The sequence below is a fragment of the Pieris napi genome, chromosome 1 (assembly GCF_905475465.1).
Source record: "Pieris napi chromosome 1, ilPieNapi1.2, whole genome shotgun sequence".
In the NCBI taxonomy this organism is placed as follows: domain Eukaryota; kingdom Metazoa; phylum Arthropoda; class Insecta; order Lepidoptera; family Pieridae; genus Pieris; species Pieris napi.
The window spans coordinates 13835396-13848737 of record NC_062234.1 but is presented as its reverse complement, the minus strand read 5'-3'; the positions used below and the strand labels follow the sequence as shown (position 1 = coordinate 13848737).

Below are 13342 nucleotides of genomic sequence, written 5' to 3'. Positions count from 1 at the left end.
CTATTTACATAACTCTATGATTCAAGAGCTTTTCAACAAGCTTGGCCAGCGAGAGAGACGATTGTTGAAAACCACTCGAGCTAGCAATTTTTTTTTTATACAACAGGGGGCAAACGGGCATCTGATGTTAAAAGCCACCCATAGACACTCACATATCCTAAGAGCTTGCAAGTGCGTTTCCGGCTTTTTAAGAATTGGTACGCTCTTTCCTTGAAGGATACTTCAGTGGGCTGCTGGTTCCATATAGAGGTGGTTCGCGGGAAAACCTGCCTAAAAAACGCTCAGTTGTGCAACGACGGACGTCGAGAAACGGGGAACACGTATGTTCCACAGCATTATGCTGAGCCAGTGCCAGTTGCTACCACAGCACGCACACATTACACACTTATTATGTACCTTATTCCTTAATTCTCTTCCCTTTTTTTCATCATTTTTTGTTATTTGATAATGATTATTATTATTTTGTGTGTGTTTCGTTAGTAATAAATGTTATGTCTGTCTATATTTCTGAAATAATGTTTTTATTAGGTTGAAAAATAGAAAATATTGAAATAAATAACTACTGACATTTAACAGCGAGTCCGCTATTTAATATGTTGTAGAATCCATATTAAACTTATGTTTCTAATGTACACCTGCGTGTTCTGTCAATTACAGGACCACTATTATTCACTTTACTATAAGACCATCGAATAACTCTAACGAGATAATAAGACTGAAAGTATTAAGTCTAATGTTATTAAACTTCGAGACAATTAACAGTTTAGTTAAACGTTACGTATAGGAGAAAAACAATATATTAGGATGAATTATTTTATTTAAACGTCGTCATTTCAAAGTTAAAAAAAACCACCCAATCTTTTTACGTTTCTAGTTGAGGATGTCTGGGAGGATGACAGCGCCGTCAGGGATCAAAGGTGTGTCAACGTTGATGTTTTCAGCTTCCAGCTCTGGCTTGGGGTTCTCCACAATACTGATTGCGTCGGGAATGATTTCGTTTTCAATTACATTGATGTTGTCGGGGATAAGTTCTGGTTGGGATCCATCAATGATTTCTACGGGACTGGGAATAAGAGCGGGGTTCTCTGGGTTGTAAACTTGGTCAACGGTGACGTCTCCAGCTGATGCGTCAACATTAATGATAACCTGTACGAGGGGAGCTTTGACGCTGGCGGGCTGGTCTTCAATGAGAGCGGGTCCGACGGAGATATCCTCGTGTTCCTCAATCAGAGCGGGTCCGACGGAGATATCCTCGTGTTCCTCAATCAGAGCTGGTCCAACTGCGATATCCTCGTGTTCCTCAATCAGAGCTGGTCCAACTGCGATATCCTCGTGTTCCTCAACAAGAGCTGGGTTGGTGTCAATAAGTACAGGTGATTCATCGATTATAGCGGGTCCAGCAGAAATTTCGTCTAGTCCATGTCCACCGAGGAGATCGTGGAGCATTTGCTCTAAAGCAGCAGCTGTGGCTGGGTTGGTGCTGGGGCTGTTGATAGCGCTGATGATCTCATCGATCTCAGAGGCTGAGATACGGTTAAGAGGGACTGCCGAAGCGACGGCGATAACAGCTAATACGATTAGGAATTTCATTGTAGCGGTTTCTGTAAAATTAAATTTATTTATAAATATAATGTAACAACTATCTTATTTTAGTAGGTATTGCTACCTGCGGAGACACTGATACAAGCCACAACATATGCAATGATATAAGCTGGAGATGTGCAAGTATACTTCATTGGATATTTAAACAGCGTCAACTATTTGCCACAACTCTTCTTCTCAACTCGCATTAAAAAAATACAAAATTCTGGTTAATATGTTATTAAAAAATAGTTTGATCAAGTTATAATGTTGTACTCACTTTTAGTTTTCTTCCAATACTGAACTGACAATAGAGTCATCGGTATTTTATATTAAAAATAATCTTTGTTCCATAAATTTTTATCTTACGATTAACGTCATTCCCAGAAGTAATATAAAGTTTTATTTTTCGTAAGACTGGATTTAATAGTGCCAATATTTAAATATCGATAATATGACAATATACAATATAATTATACTAATTAAGATAACAGAGGGAACAACACAAAAAAAACAATAAAAACAATAACTAACCTTAAAAAATAATAGCTAAAATGTATTATTAAAAGGAGTCCCTTTAAGCAAGGTTCCGAAGATACTGGCAGATACTATGTATAGCTAGAATACATATATATTATATATGTTCTTAAATTCGTAATAATTTCCGTTTGTAATGTCTCGGATGAATTGAAATCGGAACAGGAACAATAACTGTTAACCAAATCATTACAAGGCCCTGTTTGTCCTGAAGCTTCTCAATGAGGAGTGAGGACCACTCTCCTCCATGATATCCTTGAACCTCAACAAAAAATGTGGTTCAAAAAATTAAAAAATGGGCGACATGTGTCTGACAAAATGCCTGTCTACGTACCTGTTTATGAAATAAGAATAATTAAAGAAACAGATACAATCTGAGACCAAGACTCATATAGAGTGGTAGGGCCACTGGATTATTATCGTTATTACACATAATTGAAATACCTAAGCTAAAGTTGATGGTAAATAAAAAGGACATTACAAAACAAACGTTTCTCTTTGTTTCAATCTAACAGACTTCATCTAAACCTGCGCAACAGAGATAGTATTTACTACCTATTATAGCTGAAGCTACTTATTCTAGAAGGATAGTGGCACTGCCTTAAAACGAACATATATAGCCTTGGCATTACGTATTCTAAAGAGGGTCGGCGTTCGTGTGAATTTTCAGCCTAGAATTTGTAAACGGACCAAACCATTCTTGGAAGGGATCGGTCTACCAGTCTCCAGTCTCCTCTTCATATACGCAAATATTTTTCAAACGCAAACGCTTTTCCCCTGTTTTTATACTTGTTCGCTGTTCAACACTAAAATAATTTTTATACAATAGAAATCAACCAAACCATGGAGGAGGAGGTTGTATATGACGTCTATGTTTTTATTTATTTACGATATGCATACATAATCAGCTAGATACAAATTGTAAATTGGTTAGTAGTATTATTTAAAATATTTGATAAGGGTGCATATAAAGCTGGCCGAAGTTACGGTAAAATAATTATCATATATAACACATACCTTTTCTTTACGTGAAAAGGTGTGTGACGCGTGGTTTTCTATCTAGAGAATATGATCCTTTGATTATACTTACAAAACCTTGGATTAATCTATCCATTGACATCCTTTTTGTGGTTTAAAATTGCGTATCCGCTTCGACTTCTATAGGCTCAATAGACGTCGCGGGGAAAGCTTAAAAAAATGGCGCTACAATCTTGATATCAGATTCCTGTATCGGTTTTCATGATCATGTTTTATCATGTAGCCTTCTGTATCTACTCTCGTATGTCAAATGTACTGACACTGGCTGGACTGGACTGTAAATTTTACTCATACACTAATTAAAAGATTAAATCTTTGCTGCACTGATTTGAACGCCGGACAAGAGTAAAAGTCTTCAGCGCATGTCGGCTTAGGTAGAGAATATTAATATATTGTTATTATCTTACCTTAATATTTTATATTAGGCCGATGTTTTTTTTTTAATGTTACGGTTTCTACGATATAAACTTGAAAATCTTCGATAAATCTATACTTGAAAAGAACAAAATAAAACTCTCGATTTTTAGCAATCGTGTACAGGTAGTTTTAAATTATTGATGGAATTTTATAACACTTTTAACGGATAAAACTATGAATTTATCACTATTGACATAACTTGATGATTCAAGAGCTTTTCAGCAAGCGTGTCCAGCGAGAGAGACGATTGTTGAAAACCATTCGAGCTTGCATTAATTTTAATTAAAAAAATTTATACAACAAGGGGCAAACGGGCACGAGGCTCATTTGATGTTAAGGGCCGCCCATAAACACAGCCTGAGAGCTTAAGTGCGTTGCCGGCTTTTTAAGAATTGGTACGCTGTTTTCTTGAAGGATACTTCAGTAGGAAGCTGGTTCCATAGAGTGGTGGTGCGCGGAAAAACTGCCTCTTAGTTCTGGAACGTCGGACGTCGAAGTGATACGGGGTGGCATTTCGTATTCGGCCTCGACGTCCGATGATGAAATTCTGCTGCAGCATATTACATCTGAGATATTAGTCTCAGATGAAATATGCTGCTGCTTTTATTGCAGCGTAAGTTAGGCCAAATACTATGTTTAGTAATAAATATCTAGTTTTTAATCCGCCCAAAATTATATATATTTATATAATTCTTATAGAAAATGAAAAATGGCTTAATGTAGAAGTTTGCCAATACTTTTATTGTTTTTCGACGTAATCTCCATTCCTCTCTACACATCGTCGCATTTGATGGAACCACTGAGAAAAGCAGTGGGCCCATTCTTCCATAGGGGTCTCTTCTATGGCATTTTCGTACGCTTTCACCGCATCTTCAGGGCTCGAATACCTCGAATTTTGACACCAGTCTAAGCGAAGGTGTTTCTGGTCGTCGGTTAAGGTATGGGGAATCCATCTGGTACAAGTCTTCCTGACGCCTAAATGATCGTGTAATATTTTTTGAACTTGACTTATGAGTGACCAATGCCTAGGCTTGCCCGTATCTGCCGATAGGTCACTCTCTTATCTTCTTCTATCATGCTTCGCACAGCACTGACAGTTATCTTAAGTAGTCAGTCAGTAGTTAAAAGACGTCCCTCATGTGGATCATCATTGAGATTGCTACGTCCACACTTATTAAACTCGTTAAACCAATTCTAAATAGTGGCACGAGATGGGGCTTCATTAAGAAATGCTAATCGCAGCCATTCCTTAATTCCCTTCCCTATCCTTCTTTATAAAAATTTGCGATGTTTATGGACCTAGTGCAGTGTCTGTGAGAGTAGCACAAATTTCGTTTAAGCTTTTTAAATTTTTTTTTTTTTTGACCATCGATTCTGAATTCTACTGCGAAACACTGATGAGATTGAAGCAAGGAGTTGAGAGAAAGCGGCCGGAATTAATCAACAGAAGCGGTGTGGTTTTCCATCAAGATAACGCTAGACCTCACACATCGTTAGCGACGTATAGACCTTGCACCTTGCACCTTCAGATTTCCACCGGTTTCGGTCTTTTCAGAATTCGTTAGGCAGTGTCAGACTAACATCACGAGAGGAGTGCCAAAACCAATTGTCACGGTATTTTGATCAGAAGCCCCAAAATTTCTATTGCACTGGGATCATATCCCTACCTACAAGATGGCAAAAAGTTATCGAACAAAATGGTACCTACATACTTTAGTTAAATGTAAATATATAACTATATTAAAAAAATGTTGTGAATTTTCTTGAAAAATGCGAAGAAACTTTTTCCCCAACCTATTATGTTGTAGAATCTATATTAAAGGTATGTTTTTAATATATACCTGCATGTTCTGTCAATTACAGGACCTGGGACCACTATTATTCAGTTAACTATAAGACCATCGAATAAATCTAACGAGATAATAAGACTGAAAGTAATAAGTCTAATGTAATTAAAATTCGAGACAATTTACAGTTTAGATAAACGTCACGTATAGCAGAAAAACAAGATAATAGGATGAATTATTTTATTTAAACGTCGTCATTTCAAAGTTAAAAAAAACCACCCAATCTTTTTACCTTTCTAGTTGAGGATGTCTGGGAGGATGACAGCGCCGTCAGGGATCAAAGGTGTGTCAACGTTGATGTTTTCAGCTTCCAGCTCTGGCTTGGGGTTCTCCACAATACTGATTGCGTCGGGAATGATTTCGTTTTCAATTACATTGATGTTGTCGGGGATAAGTTCTGGTTGGGATCCATCAATGATTTCTACGGGGCTGGGAATAAGAGCGGGGTTCTCTGGGTTGTAAACTTGGTCAACGGTGACGTCTCCAGCGGATGCGTCAACATTAATGATAACCTGTACAAGGGGAGCTTTGACGCTGGCGGGCTGGTCTTCAATGAGAGCGGGTCCGACGGAGATATCCTCGTGTTCCTCAATCAGAGCGGGTCCGACGGAGATATCCTCGTGTTCCTCAATCAGAGCTGGTCCAACTGCGATATCCTCGTGTTCCTCAACAAGAGCTGGGTTGGTGTCAATAAGTACAGGTGATTCATCGATTATAGCGGGTCCAGCAGAAATTTCGTCTAGTCCATGTCCACCGAGGAGATCGTGGAGCATTTGCTCTAAAGCAGCAGCTGTGGCTGGGTTGGTGCTGGGGCTGTTGATAGCGCTGATGATCTCATCGATCTCAGAGGCTGAGATACGGTTAAGAGGGACTGCCGAAGCGACGGCGATAACAGCTAATACGATTAGGAATTTCATTGTAGCGGTTCTGTAAAATTAAATTTATTTATTTAAAATATACAGTAACAACTCTAATTTTAATGAGTATGGCTACCAGCGGAGACACTGAAACAAGTCACCATATATGCAATGATATAAGCCGGTGATCTGCAAGTATACTTCATTGGATATTTAAAAAACAGCGTCAACTATTTGCCACAACTCTTCTCCTCAAGTCGCATTAAAAAAATACAAAATTCTGGTTAATATGTTAATAAAAAATAGTTTGATCAAGTTATAATATTGTACTCACTTTTAGTTTTCTTCCAATACTGAACTGACAATAGAGGCATTGGTATTTTATATTAAAAATAATCTTTGTTCCATAAATTTTTATCTTAGGATTAACGTAACTGAAGTAATATAAAGTTTTATTTTTCGTAAGACTGGATTTAATAGTGCCAATATTTAAATATCGATAATATACATAATATATACCTATGTTATTAACTTCCGTTTGTGAATGAGAATTATTATAAAAATATAATTTAATAATAATTAGACCAATGTTATGCCGTGTTGGCCTAGTGGCTTCATTTCTATCTGCTAGGACTTTATTTCTATGTGCGCATTTAACATTCGCTAGAACGGTGAAGGAAAATATCGTGAGCAAATCGACATGTCTTAGACCCAAAAAGTCGACGGCGGCGGCTGAAAAAGTCAGGCACAAGAATCACCTACTTGCCTATTAGATTTAAAAATGATTATGAAACAGATCAGAAATCTGAGGCCTAGACCTAAAAAGGTAGCGCTACAATTTTTTTTTAGACCAATGTCGCGAATGGATTGAACGGAACAGTACCAATAACAGTGAACTAATTCATTACAAGGCCCTGCTTTTCCTGAAGGTCTTCATTGATGACCACTCTCCTCCAGAATATCCTTGAACCTTATCAAAACACGTTGTTGTGAACAGTTATTATAAACATGTGTTATCTTTATTATGTAGGTAAATTAGTAACGTATCCTAGTGTTTTTAATGGGACTTAGGCTGTACACTATACATATAAATAAAAAACACGACTTGTATAGGCTTCGATTCAAATCGAGTTATAGTGGACTATCTCCCGTACCTATATCATGAACAGAAATATACATACAAGATTCATACTCTTAATCTTATTTAAATCTTACCCTAATGTAAAGTGCTTTTAATAATATTCTTTATTTGTCAGATGATACAGTCAAACTAATCAGTAAGTAATAAAAATCTAAAAAGCTATGTTAGTAGAATCAGTAAAATAAAGAAAAGTTCTTAGTTTCCTGCTAACTAGATTTCGCTTTCTTTTGGGAGAGTTGGCCTAGTGGTTTAAGCGTGCGACTCTCATCCCTGAGGTCGTGGGTTCGATGTGCACTAATTGACTTTCTATGTGCACATTTAACATTCGCTCGAACGGTGAAGGAAAACATCGTGAGGAAACCGGCTTAAACCAAAAAGTAGACAGCGTGTGTCAGGCACTGGTGATTGATCACCTATTAAACAAATGATCATGAAACAGATACAGAAACTGAGGCCCAGGCCTAAAAAGGTTGTAGTGACACTGATTTATTTATTTATTTATTATTTTAGATTTCCCTTTCGCTTAAAAATCTTATATACCTATATATCTTATAATTATAATTATATCTTATAATTAGATATATTATTAAAGTGTGTTTAATGTCCCTTTCGAAGGTTTTTCCTACAAGGACCTATCGCATGTAAACGAAATTATGGTTGTCATGCAAATACACTTATTTCCCTATTGATAGTGTAATAAAGATATTGCACGTTCCTCCAAATGATAGCGAATTGGATTAAGCTTCTATTTTATGATTGATTTAATAAAGGTTTATAAATTATTTATGGTTCTATATCATATCTGATTACACCTGTATATTTACAATAAGATCATAAATTTTAATTATCTTTCGATATCGCCAATCAGCTGGTACAAGGCGCCTTTTTTGTTTACTTTTCAATGAAGGAGAACCGTTAATATATTGTCACACAAACATTCTATGCTATGATGAGTTTTATTATATTTATCCCCCACATTATTAGATTTTTACAGTTATTACTAATGCGATAGAAATACACAGATAATTCTATAATTAAAAATACAGTTAATTGAAAGAAATATATACCTAGATCTTATAACTAATAATAATAAATATAACATGCAGCTCTTAATAACTCAGTCAGAGTACAATCTGCTTATTACCACCATACCCAGAACAAATAGGGTCGGGTACATAAGCGGATTGGACAAAGGATACACCATACAGTCTCTTGTTGTACGAGTATGGTACTAAGGGATGAAACTTTACCGTTCTTAATAATTTTATATAATACACACTTTTCTAGTCCTGCAGCTTTGAAGTGAGCACAGACGCAGGAGGTTCGATTCCCAGTTTTGCACCAATAGACTTTCTGTCTAACGGTGAAGGTAAAAATCGTGAAGAAACCGGCATGTCCCAAATCCAAAAATGGACGACATTTGTCTGAAAAAATGCTGAGAAAGCTAAGCTAAAGTTGATGGTAAGATAGTGTCAGTGCTCAAGTTCAGTTGTACTGTAAATAAATAGGACTCTACAAAACTAAAGTTTCTCTTTGTTTTAATCTTGCATAGACTTCCCCGAAACCTGCGCAACAAAGATAGTTTATATTATGTATTATAGCTGAAAAGCTACTTAGTCTAGACTTTAGATGGACTGTGATTCTAGTGGCGCTGCCTTAAAACGAACATATATAGCCTTGGCATTACGTATTCTAATGGGGGCTGACCTTCGTGTGAATTTTCAGCCTAGAATTTGAAAACGGACCAAACCATACCCGGGAGGGATCGGTCTACCAGGTCTCCTCTTCGTATACGCAAATATTTTTCAAACTTATGAAATTAAAATTTATGAAAAACACAAAACAAATCGAAAATATTGTTGAGTTAAACGATGCCTGTGACGTCATGGATGTGAACCGGTGCCGATTCCGGAAACTAGACTGCGAGGTTTCCGTTCAAGTTTGTAATTTAATACAAATAAAGAGCAGACCGTCCCTCCTTCTGGTTTCTTCTATCCATAGTTATTTTGTATGATGATTTGATATTTTAAAAGAGTAGGTACCGAGAGTTTTTTCCGCCGGCTTTTTCTATCGGCCTACACCCTCCCAAAAGTCAAAAGTCAAATCATTTATTTCAATTAGACCACCTAAAATGGCACTTTTGAACGTCAAAAAAATACAAAGAAGATTCTAGTTGCCCCTTCCAAAAGGTAGTTTCGTGTGGAGAAGAATGGGCAAGAAACTCCACGCTTACTCTTTTCACTCTCTCACCCTCTGTCTTCTTTGCCGATGAGTAGGGATGTCTTCCTATACAAATAAAATGACGTGGAATAAGTGATACCTGTACCTTATAGTCCATAATAAACATATTTTATTTTATTCTTTATTTTATCCATTTGAATGAGATTTCAGTTAGTCGTATAATAAGTAATAAATATGGTAAGTAGCCTAAGTTAACGAACTATTATAATTCAAATTAATATTTACGTTCATAGGAAGTAACAGATAGTTCAAGGAAATGAATTTGACTTTTCCATTGAACCCTCAGTAAAAAAACGTAGACATCAAATTTGCGTCATAATTACATTCAGGCGTTAAACTATGCCTAGTCAAAAGCATACTTAATTCCACGGCTCCTATTTATGAAAACTCACCTTATATATTCATAAATATGTAATTTATGAATATATGTAACATTATTGACTAATATAATACATTATATTAGGGGTTATATAATGCATGTTTGCACATGTTTTGGGGGTGCAACAAAAGAATGCTTCATCCCGCAGACAATACTTTTGTATATTTTTTTTTTTACAATTGCAATTATGCTGGACTAATTTAGTCAGCTAATCGGGCATATCGCAATGAGATTCACCGCTATTATAGCTAGTTAATTTACCATTGGGCAGTGTTGGCCAAGTGGCTTCAGCGTGCGACTCTCATCCCTTATGTAGAAGGTTCGATCCCTGGCTGTGCACCAATAGACTTTCTTTCTATGTCCGCATTTAATATTCGCTCGAACGGTGAAGGAAAACATGGTGAGGAAACCGGCTTGTCTTAGACCCAAAAAAAAGTCGACGGCTTGCGCCAGGCACAGGAGGCTAATCACCTACTTGCCTATTAGTTTGACAAATTATCATGAAACAGATACAGAAATCTGAGGCCCAGACCTAAAAAGATCTAGCGCCACTGATTTTAATTTACCATTGGAGTCTGTTTAATGAACAACTCTGAGTATGGCTAATTTGCTTTCGTTCCTAATCTTTTTCAAGAATTGATTAGCCTTCTGTTGTCATTGATATCTTCAAAAAGGTTTTATTTGATGTCTAAGCCTAATCGCCTTATCTAAGCGGCATGCCTTTTTATTAGAAGGCTGTTTATCATGATTAGAACAGCAATAAATTATTGAAACGTGTATTAAGAATTAATTTTGTGAAATAAATTATGCATTTTTTAAAGTAGACGAGGTCATATTAATAGCGATTAAGTTAAAAACTATGTTGTATGTACTAAATATCTTTTACTTACAAAAATTATTTTTAAACTTTTATCTTATTTAATTAATTACACTAAATGTTGAAAAAAAAAACCTTAGAAAGCATCGTTCTATTTCGAGATCCTGTGTACTTCTGTACGTGTTCTACTTGCCTAGTATAAAATATGGGAGATATCTCCGCCATAATATCCGGAATCTACTAAGCCTTTTCCTACTTAAATAAAATTCAGTTTTGTGAAAAAAAATATATAAAATATCATTATTTCGATATGATTAAAAAAAAAAAAGTTTAACATAAACAATTAAATTAATTAATAGTTAATTAACAGTTAATACGGTTAATTTATAAACTTGATCTTGGAGTTTTTAGCTACTATAGGTATCTATGAAAATTGTCTCCCTTACGAATCTAAATATTCGCATAAAAGTTCAAATATATTCAATATATCCAAGCATATCTATTAATTATCATCGTGGAATTATACCTTGGCGATATTTGTTGAAAAGAAAAAATTCGCTGATAAGCTTGTGATAATGAAATACTATAAAATCTACCAAAATTTGCACAAATATTATAGTTTAGAAGATACTGCATAGGTAAGCAGTTTAGTTTAGTCAACGCCTTGGAGCTACAAAGGATCGTTTCGATTCGGAAAGCACTAAAGGCCTGTCTTGTCTTCCCAGTTATTAAACAATTTCTAATCAGTCACAATCTTATTCACTAAACATTTTATTTTTTGTAAAATCATCACATTTTAATTAAATGTACTCGCTTAAACCAAAGACAATTTTATAAAGATGTTTCTAATTTTCAGCTATGAAATTCCTACTATTCGCTGCACTCGTTGCCATTGCGGCCGCTCGGCCTTCAAAGAGTGGCACGCTCTTCCCTGAGTCTGCAGGACCCATAATTCAAGAACCAGAAAACATCAACACCAACCCAGCCCTTGTTGACGAAACCGAGAACATCAACACCGACCCAGCCCTTGTTGACGAAACCGAAAACATCAACACCAACCCAGCCCTTGTTGACGAAACCGAAAACATCAACACCAACCCAGCCCTTGTTGACGAAACCGAAAACATCAACACCGACCCAGCCCTCGTTGACGAAACCGAGAACATCAACACCGACCCAGCCCTTGTTGACGAAACCGAGAACATCAACACCGACCCAGCCCTCGTTGACGAAACCGAGAACATCAACACCGACCCAGCCCTTGTTGACGAAACCGAGAACATCAACACTGACCCAGCCCTTGTTGACGAAACCGAGAACATCAACACTGACCCAGCCCTTGTTGACGAAACCGAGAACATCAACACTGACCCAGCCCTTGTTGACGAAACCGAGAACATCAACACCGACCCAGCCCTTGTTGACGAAACCGAGAACATCAACACTGACCCAGCCCTTGTTGACGAAACCGAGAACATCAACACTGACCCAGCCCTTGTTGACGAAACCGAGAACATCAACACCGACCCAGCCCTTGTTGACGAAACCGAGAACATCAACACCGACCCAGCCCTTGTTGACGAAACCGAGAACATCAACACCGACCCAGCACTCGTTGACGAAGCCGAGAACATCAACATCGGCCCAGCACTCGTTGACGAAACCGAGAACATCAACACCGACCCAGCACTCGTTGACGAAACCGAGAACATCAACACCGACCCAGCCCTTGTTGACGAAACCGAGAACATCAACACCGACCCAGCCCTTGTTGACGAAACCGAGAACATCAACACCGACCCAGCCCTTGTTGACGAAACCGAGAACATCAACACCGACCCAGCACTCGTTGACGAAGCCGAGAACATCAACATCGGCCCAGCTCTAGTTGATGAAAACGAGCCAATCTCAACTGACCCCGCTTTGGTTGACGAAACCGAGAACATCAACATCGGCCCAGCACTGGTTGATGAAAGCGAGCCAATCTCAACTGACCCCGCTTTGGTTGACAAGCCCGTTCCAGCTGGTTCTCCTCTTGTTCAAGTTATCATTAACATTAAGTCCGCCTCAAGCCCAGCTTCCAAGCCTGAAGCCATTGACAACAGCCCTGCTATCATCCCTGAAACTCCCATAATTCCAGACCCAATCAACATTGGCCAACCCGATCTTCCTCTCATCCCAGACCCAATCAACATTGGAAATCCCGTTCTTCCCGACTTAGCCATGAACCTCCCTGACGAACTTCACTAAATAACTGTATTCACAAACAAACCAAATTTATAACTGTAATGAAATTATTATTAAAAGCAAATAAATGATTATTTTTTATATTCGCTTATCCTTAATTATAAATGTCCCGAATAAAATAATTACAGCATATTAAACCGCCTCCTTGACTTAGATGGTTTCATTTCCTAAAGATCTTTAGTTCGTTTACTGATAAAACGTATAGAATAATTTATAAAAGATCGTCAAGGTACTAAAATT

At 37.3% G+C, this 13342-nt stretch overlaps 3 protein-coding genes across 4 annotated transcripts; 1 reads left to right on the top strand and 2 right to left on the bottom strand.

Moving 5' to 3' along the window:
* Positions 1 to 799: 799 nt before the first annotated feature.
* On the bottom strand, positions 800 to 1633 carry LOC125053963. The gene has a single exon (XM_047655603.1). The coding sequence runs from the start codon at positions 1588 to 1590 to the stop codon at positions 871 to 873; it is 720 nt and encodes a 239-aa protein (XP_047511559.1). The 5' UTR covers positions 1591 to 1633; the 3' UTR covers positions 800 to 870.
* A 3953-nt stretch (positions 1634 to 5586) lies between these two features.
* Positions 5587 to 6372, bottom strand: LOC125053969. 2 transcript variants are annotated; one of them, XM_047655622.1, is made up of 2 exons: positions 6086 to 6372; positions 5587 to 6046 (listed from the first exon to the last, which is right to left on the bottom strand). In XM_047655622.1, the coding sequence occupies exons 1-2, from the start codon at positions 6335 to 6337 to the stop codon at positions 5657 to 5659; spliced, it is 642 nt and encodes a 213-aa protein (XP_047511578.1). In that variant the 5' UTR covers positions 6338 to 6372; the 3' UTR covers positions 5587 to 5656. The 2 variants fall into 2 exon arrangements, with proteins under 2 accessions (XP_047511578.1, XP_047511570.1); XM_047655614.1 differs by having other exon boundaries at positions 5587 to 6370.
* Positions 6373 to 11389: 5017 nt separating this feature from the next.
* Positions 11390 to 13183, top strand: LOC125053521 (zonadhesin-like). Its single transcript, XM_047654897.1, has 3 exons — positions 11390 to 11493; positions 11712 to 12493; positions 12806 to 13183. The coding sequence occupies exons 2-3, from the start codon at positions 11714 to 11716 to the stop codon at positions 13103 to 13105; spliced, it is 1080 nt and encodes a 359-aa protein (XP_047510853.1). The 5' UTR covers positions 11390 to 11493; positions 11712 to 11713; the 3' UTR covers positions 13106 to 13183.
* The last annotated feature ends 159 nt before the right edge of the window (positions 13184 to 13342 follow it).